Source organism: Corvus kubaryi, unplaced genomic scaffold (genome assembly GCF_017639235.1).
Source record: "Corvus kubaryi isolate FWS band 111438036 unplaced genomic scaffold, C.kubaryi_AGA036_p1.0 37041, whole genome shotgun sequence".
NCBI classification, from domain to species: domain Eukaryota; kingdom Metazoa; phylum Chordata; class Aves; order Passeriformes; family Corvidae; genus Corvus; species Corvus kubaryi.
This window is the reverse complement of record NW_024581018.1, coordinates 293,067-313,076: the sequence shown is the minus strand read 5'-3', so window position 1 is coordinate 313,076 and position 20,010 is coordinate 293,067. Positions and strand designations below refer to the sequence as shown.

Sequence of the window (20,010 nt, the reverse complement as noted above, 5' to 3'; positions counted from 1 at the left end):
CCCCAGGGGCTGCGGGTGGATCTCTGCATCCCCTGTGGAAACACAGCTGCTTCACCAAGCTCTTCACCACGGCCTGCAGAGGAGCCTTGGCTCCAGCACCTGGAGCACCTCCTCCCCCTCCTTCTCCACTGACCTTGGTGTTGCCATGTTGTTGTTCCTCACATGTTCTCACCTCCTCCTCTTCTCTGGCTAGAAAAAACTGTGTGCCTTTTGTTTTGATTTTCTTCTTAAATCTGTTATCACAGAGGCATTACCAATATCTCCAATTGGCCCAGCTTTGGCCAGTGCCATGTCCATCTTCAGAGCCATCAGGGATTGGCTCTGCCAGACATGGTGGAAGCTTCCAGCAGCTTCTCACAGAAGCCACCTCTGTGGCCCCCCCACTACCAAAAACCAGGCTGTACAAAACTAATGTGCTATATTAGTTGGATATTTGGCAATTAACATAATTTTTATGTGAACCATGGAGTGCTGGAACACAGTGGAATGGGGTCTTTAAGTAGGATCTGAGTACATTATTTTTATGATCTATGTCTTTATCGTGTGTGGAGAATGTCAGTTCAAAAGACTTCTACAGATCCTTTGCTTTCCAGAGCTTCTAATACGTTTTTATTTAGGATGTAGAATTTTAGCAAGGAACTGGAGATAAAAATCTGGCAGCCAATTATAGTCTACTGAGAACTCCTTTCAATATTGCTTTCCTCCATCAGACTCTCCTAATTTGCAAGTGTCCCAATTCTGCCATGGGAGCACTGCCTACCTGTGAACACAACCAGTTTTCGGGCTGCCAGAAAAAAGCCTGGATGGGATCACAGAGGGGAAAACTTGCAGGGCCAGAAGAGATCAACAGTGGCAGATATGAGAGTCAGGATCTTTTTTAGGATTAACTGCAACTGGGCTCACATTCCACACAGAGAACATGTTAAGCATTTGAAACCAAGAATGCATTGTGCTTCTCAAGTCCTTTCCGTGACACCGCACATAGGAAAGAGTAAGATGGCCTTTCCCAAAATTGGAAACCTTCAGCATTCCCATTTTTTTATAAAGTTTAATAAGAATGGATTTGTGATGCAGCGTGAGTAGTTAATACAGAGCCTCCTAAGTCAGTATCATGCTTAGAGAAATGGAGCTTGTGGTGGTAAGTACTGGCATCCGTCAGCTGCACTGGAAGAACAGAGGGAGTTTTATGGGATTGACAATACAGTAATTTTTTTCTTTTTCCTTTTTTAACTCAGATTTTTTTTGATGTCTGATTTTCAGCCAGGATCACAAGCTAGAAGTAATATGTACTTGGTTGTTATTAAATTGTAATTCCTTGTTTCCTTCCATGAATCATGTCTTTCAGAAATTCTGAAACCCTCTTTCCCAGAACTCTCTGAATTCCATGATTTTCACCCAAAGTCTTAAATGTAAAAGTTCACTGTAGCAAAAGTGACATGGATTAGCAAACTTGAATATCAGGACCAAACCAAATGTAGAGTAAGACAAAAAGCCTCCATCATCTCTCACCTTGGAGGAGACAGGGATTGTTTGCCTTCCATTCCCTCCAACATTATTCAAGCTGTGTGCCTTATAACTGCACTTACACTGTGCTATTCTCCCCAAAATTTGTATGACTTTTTTCCAAGTGAGGAAGTGCTGCTCTGGCCCTCCACCACCATCGTCTGCCTATGTTCCCTGGATTCCTCCCCTTACCTCTTCTCTCATGCTTAGTTCCCTTGCAGAGGCCCTCTTGCTGAGCTTTATCCAGCAGCAGAACTCCCTTGCCAGCTCACAAGTTCCCACCTCTTATTAAAGTTCATTTCTTTATTGACCCTCCAGGTCACAGGAGCTGTCATTTTCTCAGCCACAAACTTGCTTCTCTCCCTTTGTGCTCCTAGGTAGGTCCATTTCTTCCAAGTCCCAGGTGTTGCATTCAAATTAGAGTACATTTCTGGGTGGCTTATATTTTGGAAAGTAGCTGTTTCTCCCAGCTGTGATTCCTGTCTATGATCCCATTTTTGTGAAAAGCTCCTGAAACTTCTTAGCACAAGATTTGATCTAAAAATAAGGCAAGTTTGCTAACAAAACAAAACTGAAACAGCCAGGTTGCTATAAAATGCTTTTTAAAATAATTTACCAGGAATTTCTCAGCTCTTAGGTTCACTTCTTTCGTGAAATACAAAAAGCTTGCCTACATGAGAGCCAAAAGTCAATTTAAAAATGCCACCTATACTTCCTATCTAACAGACAGTCTTGAAGACAACTTTTTTCCAAACCTCAAAACATAAATTTTTTTTTTCAAATCTAAAAGGAGAAAAGTTCCTGCCAGCCTTTCTCACCACAGTAGAATTGACCTGATTTACAGCTTCCGTTTAAGCTGGTGGGTATTACAAGAATTTTGTAACTTGGAGAACTTATTGCCTGTTACTGAAATGCCTATGTATGTGTTTAAATACCTGTTTTAAGGCACTCTAGTTAGAAAAGATTGGCCTTAAGCAATATAACCAGATGATCAGTTTCCTAGTTCCTCCTTGTGCCTTGGCACAGGAAAGGAAAGCATTTCCTCTTCCTTTTGAGGGCCCCAGACTTCCTGTGCCATCTATTTATACAATTGTTGTAATGAACCCCAAGTTAACCACTTCCTCTCCTAGTTTAGCTTAGGCTTTACATCTTTTTACTTCATGTCTTTATACTCCACTTGCAACTTCTCTTAAAAGTCATGTTCAGAGCTGCTCCTCACTAAACCCGTATTTGGAGTGCCTTTGGCAATGAGTTCTCCTGGCCAGATGGCATTACTTGGATACACCAGATACGAAGGAAGACCAGACTATCACAGCCATATAAAAACCTGTTGAAAAGTTCAGATGGTTGGATTTGGAAAGGGGGTCACAAGATTTAACCAAAGTCTAGTGATTAAAGGCATTAGTTGTACCTGTTCTCATTAAATGAGCAGCCTAGAAGCCAGTTCAGCAAGAAGACAAGAGCAAGTTGTAGCTAGTTGTGCTCAACTATTGCACAGTGAGCATACAGAGGATTGGAGGGCATTGAAAATTGGAAGGACATGCAGAATTGGGGGCAGGCTCTGGGGAACAGGAGACAGCAAGACATCCTGTGGGAAAGAAGGTTCACAGCCAAAAGGGCTGGAGTCAGAAGTGGAAGGTCTGAAAGTTGTGGTTTGAGTTCCAGTTGAAATGGCAGGGCTGGGGGTGACAAGCATGGTCAATGTTCAGCTTTACCCACGCTCTTCAAGGGTTCTGGATCTGGATAAAGGGCAGGATCTGGATAAAGGCAGCTGGCAGATTTGCAGAGGGCTCCCCATAGTCACAGAGTTCGGGGTGGCGGGAGGTCTTGCAGGTGTCTGAGCTCAGCGTTGCCCTGGTTTTGGGCTGAGGCAGGATCAGACACTTGCTAGCTGGCTGTGAGGAGTGCCTGGGTGCACGGCACTGCTGTCCCTCGGGGACTTGCAGCACCTCTGGTTGCCATCTTCTTTAGAAGAGAATTTAAAACTTGTAAGACTGCTGCTGTGACATCTGGCTGTCCCTTTGCCAGACCATACCAGTCCCTTTCTTCTGAGCTTTCTGTGTGAATCCCATTTTCCAACTCCTCAGCTGGAAATTTTCCTTGGGACTTTCTATGGTACTTTACATGTTCCATAAGAATTGGTGCCCCAAGCTGGCCACAGCAGTCCAGCTAAAGCCCTATGGAACTAAGTACAGCAGAAGAATTTCTTCAGCATCTCATACGATGCTCGCAGTAATAGATCTTGGAGCAATTTCTGCTTTGGATGCAGCTTCCCACTATAAAATTGCTGCTCAGTCTCTGATTCACTGTTCTCCAGACTCCTGTGTACAACTCTGCTGTTTTGTGGGCTGTTCCCTAAATTGCGTATGTTCACTAGGTGTTTCCTTTCCATATGTTGTGGCTGCCAACAGCACAAAGCCAAGGTACCAGTGGGGGATGCTGGAGGAATCCCTACGGAAGGAGAGCCTGCCCTCCACGCCTCTCCGGTGTCGCGTGAGGCCTGTGAGCACATTTCTGGGGATGTGGTGTGTTGCCGTGGAGATGACACTTGCCATCCACGTTTATAATGACTTGAAACAATTCACTTCGCAATTAAAACAAGATCTATCCTGTGATAACCCTGAGGAAACAGTTAGTTACTAAATGCAGGCAGGGGGGCGGGAAGTGGATTTCATTGTTGGCTCTGCTGGGGTGGCTCCAGCTTGCTCCGTGCTGCCCTGTCCTGCTCCGGTTTGTTCACAGTGCCCTGTTCTGCCTCTGCTTCCTGTCTCAAAATCCAGAACAAGTTCGTGTAAAGTTTAGGCTGCATTTTGCCTCACTTCTGCCACCCAGTGCAGTTGTCTTGAGGACGCTTATTAATAGTTTACCATCAATCCCGTTTTTGGTAGCGTGCTCCGCAACCATCTGCAACCTAACTCAATACCAGAACTTCACTATCCACCACCACTTTTCCTTCCCCACCTATAAACATTTGCCACAAGTTCAAGTGTGAAGAAAGCAGATGTCCCATATTTGTGCTGCTTTCCTCACTTGCTGGCAGAGACTAAGTCTCAGGGAGGTCATCTGGCAACCTGTGCACTCACAGCAACACTACTGAACCAGACTTTCTGTGTTCAACCGATGCTGCTCAGGCATCATCCCTGCAGTCCCGGGCAGTGCTGGCTGGAAACACACCACAGCCTAAGCCATGGTCCTATTGCTCTGTGGCTGGGAGCCATTGTATTTGGAGGGGCTCACGCAGCACAGGTGCTATCTGAGTGCCTCGAACTTGTGCGCCAAACAACGTGACTGTTGTCTGTCATGCAAGCTTTGTTCTCATCTCTTCCCCAAGGGGAGAAGCAAGTGCAACAAAGTCTTGCTTTTACTGTTCTCTCTCCCATTTCAAACAATGTACAGTGTTTGCTGGGCCTCTGTGCGAAGGGAGGCAGTGCAAAGCAGGGTGTCCTGCTCTCTTGTGGGGAGTGGGGATGTTTGGGGGGTGTTTGAACTGGGAGGAGTTCATTTCATAGTGCAGGCAAAAGGCAGAGAGGGCTGCTGGGCACAGCTGCGTGTTGGAGGGGCACAGCCCTTCCCACACACTTCCTCTGTTGAGGTTCTTACAAATAATAACAATTATAATACAAAAGAAAATGAATGAGAATAATCCAGTGATTTTGCTTTCAGACTCTCATGATAGCTGAGCTGATGTGCAGCAAGGTGGTGCCTCCGCCTTTTGTGGTGTGGGGAAGGGCCCTCGAGCTCCCCCACCATGGGTGTATGCTGAGCAGGTTTGAGGCTGCCCATCCTTCCCTCTGTGCTTGGCCAGGCTGGTCGGAGCTCCTGACCCTGCCAGTTCCCCATTTTCTTATTCCAGCTCTCACCATCTCTGTGCAGCTGCATGTTCAGTTCTGTGCTGGATTCTGTCTTAAAATATGAAATGCTATCCTTTATTGTACTGTGTGCCATGGGGAGTTGGTCCTTTTTCTCCAGGCTGGACGTGGGGAAGGTGGACTATCAGAGGAGCTGGCACTGCTGGGATGGAGGCTGCTTCTTTTTGGGAATGAGCATATGGATTCAGATGAGTGCAAAGCCCAGCTCCTCAACATGGCCACAAATTCCAGTTATCCTTGAGAGAGGAGAAGGGAGGCTTCATCAAGAAAGGTGGCTGGGGGCAGTGGGCCAACTTAATAGAGTAGAAAGGGTGTGTAACAGCAGAGCCTCTCTGCTCATGTGTGCACCCAGCCAGGCTGCATGAGAGCTAGGGCTGATGGCCATGCCAGGGAATTGAGCTGGAACACAGGCTTCGGACTATGCAGAGTGTTAGAGGAAGGAGGCCTGTTGCAAAATGCTCCTTCCTCTGCTTACCACAGAGACCAGGATGGTTTCAGAGACTGAAATATCCTCGGCAGCAGAAAGTGCTAATTCAGCCTTTCCTACCACTTCTATCGAGACTCTGTTTGGCCTTAAAAGAGCTGTTCAGGGCAGTCTGTCTTCCTGCAGGCACCCTGGCAGAGCAGGAGCTGAGGGGCAGAACAAGGCTCAGAAGACAGTGTTCGGGCACTGAGGGTGGCAGGGATGCTGTGCAGGGGCAGGATAGGGGCCTTCAGGCACAGTCAAGGGAGACCTGGGGAAGCAGGCAGGTGGTAAAGTAGCAAAGGAAAGTGCAAAGGAGTTTGAAGATTATTTTGGAAAGAGGAGGAGCAGAGTAGGCTGCAGTAATTCAAGAGGTGAGAGAGCACTGACAGCAAAGCTTTCCTCCTACAGGGGTGCACATGGCAAATCCTGATCCTGTTTGTCCTTGGTGTTTTTTAGGGTCTCTGTGTGTGCTCTGATGGGGCTGATGCCTTTTCCCAGGTGCCTTTTGGGGTAGCTTAGGGCAAAGCAAGCCACCCCAAGCCTTGTCGCTCATGAGCTCCAGCCCATCTTTGGGGGCTGCAGATGGGCAGAAGGCAGCCCAGGCAGGGTAATCCAGAGGGTGAAGTGTGGGTAACACTGCCATGGGCAGGGCACAGAGGCTGAGCATGCTGCCATCCCACCACCAGAGCCACTAACAGTGCCCTCTGGGCTGCTCGGGGGCTGCTGGTCAGTGAATGATCACAAAAATGGATTTCAGAGCAGAAGAAGGTACTGCATGGAAGATGAACAGAGAAGCATGGAAGACTGAACTGTTCCAGGTCTGTTCCAGCGCAGCACTGTGACTTCAGGATCCTTCCATATGATGGATTAGAGCCGTTTTTTCCTTGATGGTTTTCCCTGATTACCAGCCTTCACACTTGGCACCAAGAAGCAGAAGAGTCTGGGAAGACCCAGACACTATTTGCATTAATTGGTGTAAATGAGAAGTCATTCCGAATGTACAGAGCCTGTGCTGCTCTAGCAGAGCAGGATTTGGCCTACACTGGTTAGAATCATGAGAAGTTTTAACCAGTGATTTATTTCAACATCTCTGGCCTCACAAAAATATAATCCAATGTTTGCCCAAGCATCGCCTTCATGCTGAATATGATGTTTTCCAGTGTCTGAGAATAATAAGTCTTGTCAAATACGGGAGCATTTATGTGGAAGACAGAAAAGGAGGCTGTACAGGCAGAGCTCTCAGAAACATCACCCATGTTTGTTGTGAAAATATGTCTTGCTGAGCCTTTAAAGACATGCAGGTGTAGCTAAAAATGAAAGGTATTTTTGATGGCAGGCCTGAGGGCACTGACAACTTCAAATACAGTTCACTATTGAAAGCACTGTCCTAATTTCTGGCCTGAGATTTTATTCTTTAGGAAAAGTTAAAAAGAAATCTTGTTGCTGGGACTCACTGAAGACATTTTCCTGGGTTCTGCTTGCTGTGTTTTTTGCTCACATCTCACCTGTTTAATTTCTTGGATTTTCTACATTTGCCTTTCAAACAAAAAAGTTCAGAGAATAAGAAACTGAGCAAAGACAAATGGCAAGTAAATAAGCTTGTTCAAACATGTATTGAAACTTTGTGTGTGTTACTTTTTACAGGCAATCATTGCAATCCCAAAATAAATTTAAATACCCTGCCTGTTAGTCAGAGGCAGAATGTCTGTGTAACAAGTTATGTCAAATTGGAGGCACAGCTTTAATTCCTTACTAATTAACCATGTTTCCTATGCAAAATCTAGTTTTATCCATGCAAAACAGTGCCAGTTAAGCCTGCCACTGGGGTGATCAGGTCTTCCCTCAGATTGCTCAGTTGTGAACAGTTTCTGGTGTTGCTCTTTTAAGTCAAGAACAACAGCCTTGTGAGGATGGAAAACAACTGCTCTCCACCATTCTGCTGCCACTTCTTGATCTTTTATGGCAGGTGTAGACAGGGCCTTCTTGGGTTGGTTTCTGTGGGAAAACCTTTTGTCCAGAAGGAGTACCCTGCCAGGAAGAGGGTATCAGATCTTCGGCTCTGTGTTGCTGTAGCTGTGGGATTGGATGGCACTTCAGTGCAGTTTGGGAGGTGAGACAAGGTCCTTTCCCTTGGTCAGAAGGTCTGTGCTGAGCCATGAGACACCGTGTCTGTCTTTGGTAGGGTCTGTGGTTGAAGCAATGGGGCAGAGCTGCAGGGATCACAGCTGTTCCTGTGCTAATGTGTGGATATAATTGCACTGAAGCTTTGGCTCTGAAGACCTCTAAAACCTTATCCCTGTGTTTGGCCTCTATGGGTAACCATTTGCTGAGATTAGTGGCCAGGGTGTGCTCGAGATGGGTTCAGTCACAGTTAGAATTCAGCTGGTACACACAGGGTCATGCCGTGCGTGTTCGCAGTCCTCACCACTCTCTAAACCTCCCTCCCAAAATTTCTGTGTGGAGCAGGACCTTTTTTCATTTGAACCCATTTCTGAGCCTTTGAATCCTGGAAGGGATGCTAACGTCTGGATTTAGCCATGTTTACCTTGCAATTTCACAGAAAAATTCTTCCTGGATACCACAAAATATAACATAGTGTAGGGGCTTTGTGCTCAGTAAGAGACAATGCAAAGATTAATCTGGGACAAATATTTGTTTTTTAAATCTTCCTTTGCTGTGAAGCCAAGCATCCTGAACCCAGTGAGAGAGCTCTTCTATTTGGCTTCAGTGAGTCTTTGAGGTTGGCGTCTGTGCTGACTCTGGCTGGAACGTGTGAGCTTATCTGTTCTGTTTGCTCTGCACAGAGCCTGTGGTCAGATGGGCCGCAAGAGCAGGGCTGGTTCTCTCTGGGCAGCAGCAGTGGTTTTTCCTCTCTCTATGACTTTGTTTTTCCTTCTGCAAGGGGCATTGTTTCTCTGGTAGGAAATCCCAGGCCATGACTGCCTCTGTGTTTTGTTTCAGGCATCAGAGGGCGTTCCTGTGAAGTATTTTCAGAACCTGGAGGAACTGATAGAATATTACAAGAAGGAGAACATGGGTCTGGTATGGCACCTCAAATATCCAGTGCCACGAGAAGAGGAGGAGGCTGCTGATGAACTGGAGGAGGACACTGGTAAGAAACTCATGATGTGACTTGGTGATTGAGACCCTTGACTCATACCTCTTGACTGGAAATATACAGTGCAGGCAGGAGATTAGAACATGTGCCAAAAAATGGAGCAGAGCATAGAGAGGCCTGAGCTGGCGAGGCCCTGAAGCAGTGAACCCTCATGTCTCCTGAGGTACTGCACCTGGAGCATCAGCTTAGCTCACCTGAGGGAATACACTGAGTCCCTCTGTGGAAGAATACTGCATCTGGTGTGTGGGTGGGTAATCTGGTGTCCTTATCTGGAGTCCAACTGTTTATGTCCAGCCATCTCCCAAACCTCTGCACCCTCTCTTTGTCCTGCATCTGTAGGGCCGCTCTCAAAACAGAGATGCTTCCTTGGGGCTTGGAGCACATCCCTCTGCAGTGCTACGCAGCAGCTGAGGGGCATCTGAAACCCCCTCAGCTGCTCTGCTCTAGGGGACATTTCTGACAGTCCTAAGCAGAGGGCTTGGCTCCAGCAGTGGCAGACAGTCTAACTCCATGTACAGAGACAGGTGTATGATGAAGAGATGTGATTGGCATCATCCCGACTATTTTATATGAATGCCACTGTGGGTTCCTGACACTCACTGGTCTTAGATCATTCCTTGGATTTTTCCTGGATTACCCCTTGGATCTGCCATTGTTCTCCCAGAGGAAGGTCATGTCCACAGAGCCATCCTTCCTGTCCTGTCTGAGCCTGTGTGGAAATGATGAGCACTGCAATCAAACTTGTCTGAAGGACACAGTCCCTGGGACAGACAGACAGGCCCTGTGCACTAGGGCAGATTGATGTGCCTGTGCAACCCAGTGTCTGGGTAACCCTTTGATGGAACCCACTGTATATCTACCAGGAGCTGGAAGATTTTGGTACGCAATTTTCCCGAAGAAACAGAACAAAATTTTGCAAAGCTGCTCAGGAAAGATGTTCCTGGGTTTTGGCCAGTTGTAGTGAGTCTCCAGCTCCTGGGGAGGGGAGGGAACCACAGCAAAAATAATACAGAGAGAGGCAAGCAGCAGGGAATCAAGTTCTAGCCAAGACTAAGAGCCTTCAGATGAAGAGAGATTAGCACTGGGTCTGGGTTGCTCATGTACAGAATTTAGTTTTGTTAAGGCACTTTATGCCATCATGCTGGAGCCATGTAGGGCCTACAGATGTCTGGCCATCTTAGATGTGAAACTGCAGAGGTGGAAGATGAGTACCCTGCAGATTAACCACCCATGGCTCAGTGCTTCGGTGTCTCTGAATCACAGCACTGGCCCAGGAGCAGCGGGTCAGTCCTGGGGGTCATTTTGTAATGCAAATTCCACCATTAGGAAATAACCAAACAAAACCTCACAACTCAACCAGCTACATACAACACGTGTAACGAAGTGTTGGAGCAATTGGTATGAAAAGAAAAGTAACCATGGCTGGGATCAGCGGAGATGAACCCACTCTTCTCCTAGGAGAGGGAGATATGCTGAGCAGCAGGATGGCACAGCAGGAAACCCCTTTTTCCTTACAACTCAATGCCCACAACACAAGGCAGGATATTCAGCCCCTATGCACTGGGTCATGGGGTCTATTTTCTCCATCTGTGTTTGCTTACTTTAGCTGTTCACTTCTTTCCATTAGCAGCTTCTGATGCTCCTTCCATCATGTCCCTCCATCCATTCTACCTCAATAGCAGATCCCCATGATAATGGGAATGATGTGGGTGAGGTACAGCTATGTTCTCTAAGCATTATGTTCAACTTAACCAATTAACCTTCATAGCTGCTGTGCAGATGGGACAGTCAAAACTGGCTGGGGTGGAGTACACTGCCAGGCAGAGGCAGAGGCAGAGGCATGCGCTGCCTGCACATGAGGTCCAAGCCTGACACTTCATCCCACTGCTCTCACACCACTGCATCCCTAGAAACGCAGCTGGGCCAGTGCTGAGCCCTGAGCTTCCCAGCTCTGAGATCCCTCCACAGACCTTTCAGAAGGGATGGCTTCTGCAAGGGCTGCCCCTGCAGGGTGGGCTCTGCCCTGCCTGGGGTGAGGGACAGGAGGTCCAATTTCCATGCTGGAATGACTGTGCCTTTCCTTTCCTCCTTGCTAGACCTGGTACCCACACCTCCTATCCTGCCCCCACGCAACATCCTCATGGCACTGCCAAGCAGTGAGACAAAGGAGGTCTCTTCTCTCCCTGAAAACTCACGGGTGGCAGATGTGAATAAACTGTCCCTTTCTGAGACACTACTCCAGCGACTGCAGTACCAGGACACAAGCAGGTAAGGAAGGGCAAGTGACAGGGCTGCAGAACCAGCCTTCAGCCCAGTTCTATGCTCACTGGGCCTCTGTGTTTGGGACAGCTGAGGATCTGTTTGATTCAACAAAATTACTCCTCATTTATACTACCAAATAAAGAACAGAATCAGATCAACAGTGCATTGGCTGCTCTTTACAGTCCAGCTGTTGTCTAGAAAAAAATACATTTCTGAATTATTAAAATCACCCATTTACGTTCTCTGTCGAGGTATAGTTTTCTAATATAAAGGATGAGTAATATCTGAGAGAACTTGGTTTATTAGCCATGTGCCTAAACAGTGGGAATTTCAGAAAAATAAGAAAGCTGTTTGATATTTGGGAGTAGAGAGAAGAGCTGGCTTTTGACCTGTCTGTTTCCTTCACAGTGTTTCTGACGAGCATCTTAAACTCATCCAGGATTACCTGCGAGTTCACATCATCAGTGACTTTGAGATCGTGCAAACTGGCTCAAGCAGTCTTCCTCAACTGAAGAAATTGCTTACAGCTCTTTGCAAAGGGCTCTTCAGGTAACTAGAAGCTGGTTTTCAGAGTACAATGCCATAACATTGTAGTCTAACAATGGTTCTATGTGCATGCGTTCAGAACCCTCATTTCTGGCATCGGAAATTGGCTTGCCCTCAAAACCAGTATATTTAGATCTCATGACCTGTGATTCTGGTCCAAAGATGTGAAATCTATATAGAAGAGACAGCTCTGACAATCAAGTTTCCTTGTAGGTGGTTTCAGTCAACGGAGTATTATATTTTATGCTGTGTTTAGAAAGAAACAAAACAAAAAATGCACTAACCGATTAAGTGCATAATTTGGTAATGCATAAATGACACCCACAGGATTGTCAAGCACAAGCCATTTATGGAAACAAGCACATATTGGTGTATAACTAGATTTTAAACACTGATTTTCCTTCCCACTAATGTGTTGTGAACTTGGAGTGATTCCACTGGTGTTGGTGAAGGCCAGCTCAAATGAAAAAAAGGAACAAGCCTAGACTCTTGACTCTACAAATTTTGCCTTTCCTGTTTATAGACCTTCCATGTCCCAAATAGAAAAACTCTGACAGGGAACTAGAACATTGCAGAGCTCCCTCTTTCTCTGGTGGAAGGATGTTATTTCCCCCTTGCTGATTGTAAGCAAAGGGATCAGCCTGCACTTGTGCAGAGCTCTTGGAGCACTCTGTGGCAGAGGGTGCATATTTCCACACTTCTCTCCATGGCTTGCCATAACCTTCTCTCTGGTGTATGCAGAGGTGAGGCTGGTTGTGCTGCTGGCCTGATCCTGTTCTCCTAGAAGCCAGCTGCCCACAGACAAGCCCCTGGGAGGACTGAGGAGATTTTGTTCCAAGAGCTGCCCTTCTGCACCCTGCCTGAGCGTTTTGCTTCTCTACACCCATGGGAGGGGAGACCCAGGTAGCCAGCTAAGAATAAACCCAAACAATGGAAACTCAAATTGAATGAAATCACAAGTGAGAGTCTTGTGTTACTAAAATACCTCCGGTGCTGATGTTGTGATGATGTTTGGCTTCTCCCATTTCCAACTTCTTATTCTACTTCAGCTTATCTGGGTTTCACAACCCTACTCCTCATAAATGCAGGTGGAGAGATGAAAGAAAGGACATGCAACAAGGACATAATTCCCTCAAATGCCAGGACATCTTTAACATTTCCAGATATTCTGTAGGATTTCTGGTGGCTGGACATTGCAAAGTAACATGCTAGTGCAGAGCTGGGTGAGTTCTGCTGCTGGTAGAAGCCTGCTGAGCATAGGTCATGCTTGGTTTGAAAGACAGGTGTCTGCCAAGGAAGGTGGGAACCTCCCTTGGAATGGAAAATATGACCCCCTTCCCTCTGAATTATTATAACTTTCAAATTTAGGAGCTTTCAGGCAAAGATATGGGAAAAGGAATAACAGTTCTTTACCAGTGTGTGTATGTATAACAAGGCAAGCAAACAACGACAATGGCAGTGACAACAAACAAGAGCAGCAAGCCCAGTGAACGGGCTCCTCCCGCTCCTGGAGCGCTTTCCCCTCGCTGCAGCTCCGCTCGCGGCCGCCAGGGGCGCTGGTGGCTCCCGGCCGGGCGGGGCGGCTGCGGGGATTCCCCGCGCCGGCAGGGGGCGCTGTGCCGCGAGCTCGGCCCCTCTCTCCACACGGCAATGGCGGAAGGGCTCGGCAGAAGGGATGGAAAAGGGGCTTCCTTCCCCAACCCCCGGGGCAGCCGGACCCGGTGCCCCTCTGGACGGCGAAAGGAGCTGTAGTGGTAACTTCGGAGTAGCAAGCTGGGAAGGCAGGCATGAGCAAAATCCCGGGGTGGTAGATGAGATGTATCAGAAACTCGGCAGCTGTAGCTGCGTCCCGGCAGGGCAGGGGGTGCGAGTTACAGTGTAGCAAATAAACATAGGAGCAGTGGAAAAAAAAGCGACGGGGCCGGCCAGTGGCAGCCTGGCTCCTGAGCGGGGCAATGAAAAGCTCCGTGGGAGGGGAAAAGGCCCGGGATCCCAACTTTTCCACTGAGGCACCTGAGCAGATGGTGAAGGGTCCTTTGGTGAGGTAGGGTCCAGTGCAACGGCCGCTCCCACGAGCAGAGCTGCACTCACGGTAGAAGAAAGGCAGCAGGAGACGGAATCCTGCAGTGGTGGTGAATTCTCCCCACAGCGACTGCAGCCTCCTTCCCATCCGAATGCCGAGAAAGCAAGAGAGCGCTAGGAGCTGCACTCAACCCCTTTTCCCCAGCCCAATTCTTGTGGTATCTCTGCCCTTCCACAAGAAACCCCCAGCTAAGAGGGCAGCCAGCCCCACCCTTCTCGGGGAAACTTTTTTGTCTGTCCTAAGTACCCGGTCGTTATTGTCTCGTAGCAACAAAAAATGGGAAAAAATTCTCTAAGAGAAAGGAGCAAAAGAAGAACTCCTAAACCCCAACAAGCTTTTAAGGTAGCTTTTCAAGCACTTGTGATACCCGCACTTGTGCAACTGAATGTGGACACGCAGGCTTCTGAAACTTCAATGAAGATCACTAAAGGTATTTATACTGTCAAGAGAAGAAAACAAAAGAAGTTACAAGTGTAATTAAAACCACCCTGTGGTTTTGCTGAGCTTGAACACCCACAGGAGCTCTTCCTCCTCCTCACACGCAGCCTACACTTTGCACTGTGAACAGAGGGCAATCTTCCCATAGGAAATCACTCCTGAGTTGCTTCAAACAGCTGCTGCTGTGTTTTTAAGAGATGGCCTGTACATCACAATAAATATCCTTTCACTCTTCTCAAACTAAACTTCCCCCAGTGTTCCTGCAACTGCTTGCAGCCTCCTGGGGTCTGACTCCATGGCTGCAGAAATCAATGGCACTCTTGGGTTTGGGGCCAGAGCTGTTTGCAGTGACACTGGCCCTAGGTGATCCAGAGCTGAATAGTGGCATTGGAGGAATACAATTAGCAGAACCAGATTCCTACATGTGCCTTGTACTCCTGTGTGTCCCATGGCAAGTCTTTCAGACTGAAATGTCAAATATGAATGCTTAATTTAGGCAATTAGTCATCCTTGGTTCAGCACCTAGACAAATATCCAATCTTCAGGCAGGCATGCTTTTGCTTTGGAGCACTTTCCCTAACAAAGATGGAATAAAATCCCATCCATTCGGACTTAGGAAAGTGAGGGAAATCATTAATATCCACCATTGACTAGACACAGTGTGAGCATAGTGCTGCTTGCCACCATCACCTTCCTTTTGACCTGTGCTCCCTGGCTGCTCTTTCCGTGGTAAGTCTTGTCATTATCAGCATGCAGCTTCTGTGCCAAATTCACACAGCAGCGTTTTGACAAATGAGCATCCTGTGGAATCTCATAGGGAAGCGCTGGAGGAATCTCATTGTTACCCATAAACGGTTCTGCTCAGGAGATCAAGGGCTGCCTCTTCCACCCCCTTGCTGCGCTTGGCCCCTCTTTGTCATGTGAAATGAAATATCTAAGAATTAGTTTTCTTTTGCACAGAGTCCCCAGCATTGTCCCTAGCACTGTCCCCAGCAACCTCAGCAGCTGCACAGGCCCTGTACAGAACCGAGCTGCTCCCACGGCTGCAAGCATTCAGAGGCACCCGACTGTGGTGGGCTCTGAGGCATTTGAGTGCACTTCTACGAGTTGGCATAGTTTGGTTGATGCTGCTTGTACACCGCATCTTCAGCTTTGGCCCAGACTGGGATACCTTTCCGGGGAGATTTAGGAAGTTAGAACCTCCAAAGCAAAACCAGAGGAGCAGCCAGTATGGCCATGTCCCAGCTTTGCAAGGCAAAGTCAGCTGCCTGACTCACACTGTCCTGTAGACCGTGTCACCAAGCAGCTGGGATTTGCTCCCATCACCCATCCCACAGCTCATGGGCACATGGCGAGGGCAGGCCCAGTGTGGACGTGTGCCCAGTGTGGACGTGTGCCCATTGTCTCCTCTGTGTGGTTTTGTCTGACTGCAAATGGACCCAGGGAGCTGGCCACAGCCTTAGACCTGTGCCGTGTCTGTATTCACAGTGAGGCCTCGAGGACTCTCCCATCTCTGGAGTCCATCCAGAAGGTGTTTGAGCAGCAGCTGCACCCCAGTACCCACCAGCGCTCCCAGGTAAGGGAGGTGGGAAGAGCAGGACAGGTATGTGGGTGGCTGTCAGCTGGGGCAGGGATGGCTCTGGTGCGCAGCGATGGCCAGTGGGGTGCAGGTGGGCACACGCCACTTCTGTTCTCTTTAGCCTCTTTCTGCACAGTGCAGAGGGCACGAAGTGAGTTCTATCCCGCAGTTTCTCTTATCTCATAGCCCACTCCACCTGCTCCCCCTTCCTGTCCTAGAGGAAAGTGCCACCAACTGCTTGAGGACTCCCACCTCCCCATCCTCCCTCAGAATGTGGGCTGGCATTGCACACTTCTTTTTGCATAAACCTCATTCTAGGATGTTTCACTGCCAAATCCTTCCTTATCCCAAACCCACTTAAGTCCACATGACTTTCCTCTCCCTGCCAGAAAACCAAAAGTCCAGGATTTCTGTATGTTGAGCCCCAGGCCTGGTCATGCAAACTTGCTCCCAGAAGCAAGCTGACTCCTTTGCATTGCCAGCTGCCTCGACCCTATGGAACAGGTTTGTAGATTTGTCCTTCCACCCTCCCACACTTCTGCATGTTCTGTGCTCTTGTGCTGCCCATTACAGATCAGAGTGCTGCTCCTTGCTCTGTGTGAGGTGTTCCTGGGACTGCACTCCAGGCCGTGCTCTGTTGGCTTGGTAATCACCCATCTCCCTCTCTCTTTTTGTTCCTGTGCTGTGGTTTCAGATGCTTGGTGAAGCAAGTCCAGTCAATATTGTATTGAAACTCAACCAGCTGATTTCTTTGCTGTCTTCTATTGAAGAAAAGGTAGTGTTTCCAAGCTATTTTATATCATCTTCTTACCATCTTTTGCCTCAAGTTATATTCCTTGTTCATCATCAGTGCAGTGCTCTGCCACAGTAAGATTGCTTTGTTCTGATTTCATTACTCTCAATGTAGTGCAGAATCACCAAAGGCAATCAATTACACATAATTCTTTTACAGGTGAAAACACTGTTGATTGAAGGTCCTGATTCAACACACCGGCGCTCCCTTATCCCCCCTGTCACTTTTGAGGTAAATTTACTCCTTTAATGATGCTGATCACAATGTGGAAGGACAGTAACACAGATTTATGTCAGCATCTCAGCTCCTGGGAAGTTTGCTGTGCTGACACAGAGATAACAGCTATTCCTGGATGCTGTTTGGCACCATGAAAATGTCTAAGAGATGTCTAGTGAGACTGGCATAATGACATGTGTCCAGGAATTGAGGGAAGTGCTGCGTTTGTAATACATGTGACTGAAGTGTAGAAGGTCCCTCATGGAAAACCTCTCTGTATTCCACTAGGTCAAAACTGACTCCCTAGGAATTTTCTCAAAAATACAACTCAAAGTGGATGTGGAAATGGGAAAACTGATTATCAAGAGATCTAAGGATGGTCCAGAAGACAAGTTCTATACCCACAAGAAAAGTAAGATGTCAGCTTAATGTCACAAACACTGGACTAGGCTCTGGGTCCCTGGATGATGGGGAGAGGTTCCTTCAGCCCCACTTGGGGCAAGGTTTGGCCCAGAGGGCAGGAGATTCTGCTAGGTCCTGGGTGCAAGACACATATATCTCAGTACTGGGATAACCAGCTTTCACAGATTGTTTTAGACCTGGCCTCAGTACTGGAATCAGTACTGCAAGGGAGCAGGTTTTGGTAGAAGATTCCCCATGGAGCTGGTTGCAATAGAACCATTTTTTTCTGAAAAGCAATGTCACTTGAAAAAAAACCCCAACATTCTGCAGGAACATGCTGACTTCTGTGATGATTTTTGATGGTGAAAATCCAGACACTCAGTTTCAATAACATTTTTCAGTCAATTTCCCTTGATTTTTTCTATGTAGGTTGGTATCTCTCATCATGAGCAATGCCAGTTTGGTCTGTGATTGCCTGATTCAAACAACTTCCCTTTTTTTCTGTTGTCTTTCTGAACAGGCAGCTCACTGAAGTTGACACAAAGAGATTTATCAGAGAGTAGATGATGCCCTTGGGCTCTCTCCTGCTAGAAAATCAACCTGTTGCTGGCAGTAACTGAAAAGATAAGCCTTCATGCTTGGCTTTCTCCACCTGGTGTTCATAATAATTAGCTGCTATTTTAGATGGCAGGAATCACCTTTAGCACCAAATGAGGTCTTACATCCTCTTTCACAGATGGGGAAGGAACACATGTAGGCTGGCTCAGGATACAGGGGGATTGCCTGCACAAAGTCAAGGCTTCGCTTCACACTCCAAGGCTTGGGATGGAAAAGAGCTCCAAGCAGAAGCGTTTTGGGGGTCCTCTTCACTTGGAGTCCAAATCTGTTCCTATTTGGAACAGGATTAAGCAACATTAAAATGCAGGTCTGCAGGACCAACTGCACAGACAGAAAAGACACCACATAAATCCCAAGCCTTTGAGCAGGATTCTGTTCTTTTTGGTGGGACCCTTATTTCAGTGACCGTAGCTCGTGACACCCAGCCTCTGTTCAGTCTTGCAGCTCATCAAGTCCCAGAAGCTTCCAAACAAGCTGGTGATTGTTCTGGAAACAGAAAAAGAAAAAACACAGCGGAAGGAATATGTTTTTTCCGATTCCAAGGTACATACATGGTGTTTCCTTCCTGCCAGCCTGGAGCAGGTACCCAGGTGGGAGTGGAACATGGGGCATTCCTTGGCAGAAAGAGGAACTGTTGAAGGACAGTAGTTGGTTTTGTAAAAACTAAATTTCTCCTTTGTTCTGGAAACATCCAGAAAATGAGCAAGTGCACTCTGTGAAGGGAGATACTGGACACCTAAGTGCTGTCACTGAAAGAGGACAGACCAAACAGTGAGGAGAGGCAAGGAGTTGAGATCGCCGCTGTGAAAAGGTTCATATAGGCAAAGAGGGAAGAAAAGACTTCCTTCTGACCAGCTCAGCATTTGTTAATGCACAAGCTAAATGCCTAAAAACGCACCACAGGAAAGGCAGCCTCTGGGAAGGTTTCAGGATAGTGCAGAGCTAATCTGCCCTTCAAGTGTGCTGGGAATTTCCTGGTTCAGCCAGTTTTTTTAACAGGTCATGTTGGAGGAGTTAAGTATCTCATTAATTTTCTCTGCTCCTCCCTGTCTAGAAGAGAGAAGGGTTCTGCCAGCTTCTGCAGCAGATGAAGAATAAACACTCGGAGCAACCAGAGCCTGATATGATCACCATCTTCATTGGCACCTGGAATATGGGTATGGGCTCCCTTCTGCCATGGGCACTCCTTCAGACACTGTCAAAAGGTGTGCTCAGCTGGCACGATGAGCTCCAGACTCTGTGTTCTATGGCAGGTCTGTACACCAGGGCTGTCATCCCCCTGGGACAGGGGAAGAGCTGATATTGAGAATTGTTCTTGCATGTGGTTTGATACTTCTCATGGTTCCACTCAAAGGACCATGAAGTTGTCCCTGTTGGGTACTGAAAGATTGCTCCACTGACAGAGAATTGTGGCTGGCACAAAGCTGGTGCAGCAGTGCACATCATCCTCCACCTTGCAGAAAGGACAGGAGCAATTCCACAAACTGCATGTCAGCTGCTCTGATTTGACTAGGGACAGTTCATGTCCAGCCTGGGGAGACAGTGTGGTACTTAGAGAAGGGGACAGGGTGTAGCTGAGGACAGTGGAATTTAGGTTATTTTTCTCCCTTTTGGGAGAGAAGCCTGGTTCAGCTGTTCTGAGCTGAGCTGTCTATGCTTGGCCATCCTTAAGGAATAAGGTGAAGGCAGTGGCAGGCCAGGAGGAGTACAGCTCCCTGCCTTTACCCCTGGCTAGCCTTGGCCTTGGAAAGCTGATGAACAAGAGGAAGGTGGTCAAAGCAGAGTCACTCTTTTCTCAGTGTCTTGGTTTGAAAGACAGGTGTCTGCTAAGGAAGGCAGAAAAGCCTCCCTTGGAATGGCAGATGCAACCCCCTTCCCTCCAAGTTAGTATAAATTTGAAATCAAGGGGCTTTTAGGCAAAGATGTGGGAAATAGGAATAACAGTTCTTTACTATTATATATCTATATGTGTATAACCAGTCAAACAAACAGCAATAACTCTGGCAGTGACAGCAAACAATCACAAACCCAGTCCCAGCCTTCTCGGCTGTCAGGCCCTTTCCCCTCGGGTGCAGTTCCGCTCGCAGCCGGCAGGGGCGCTGGCGGCTCCCGGTGAG

General features: G+C 47.6%; 1 protein-coding gene across 4 annotated transcripts in view; it reads left to right on the top strand.

Annotated features, from left to right (window-relative positions):
• INPP5D (inositol polyphosphate-5-phosphatase D) overlaps positions 1-20,010 on the top strand; it is a 62,342-nt gene that overhangs the window by 26,359 nt on the left and 15,973 nt on the right. For all 4 annotated transcript variants that reach the window (XM_042020720.1, XM_042020719.1, XM_042020718.1 and 1 more), the window contains exons 5-13: positions 8,800-8,950; positions 11,053-11,224; positions 11,627-11,767; positions 15,774-15,861; positions 16,559-16,639; positions 16,817-16,888; positions 17,162-17,285; positions 18,330-18,436; positions 18,948-19,050. In XM_042020720.1, coding sequence (XP_041876654.1) covers positions 8,800-8,950; positions 11,053-11,224; positions 11,627-11,767; positions 15,774-15,861; positions 16,559-16,639; positions 16,817-16,888; positions 17,162-17,285; positions 18,330-18,436; positions 18,948-19,050 — 1,039 coding nt within the window. The remainder of the gene's footprint in view (positions 1-8,799; positions 8,951-11,052; positions 11,225-11,626; positions 11,768-15,773; positions 15,862-16,558; positions 16,640-16,816; positions 16,889-17,161; positions 17,286-18,329; positions 18,437-18,947; positions 19,051-20,010) is intronic.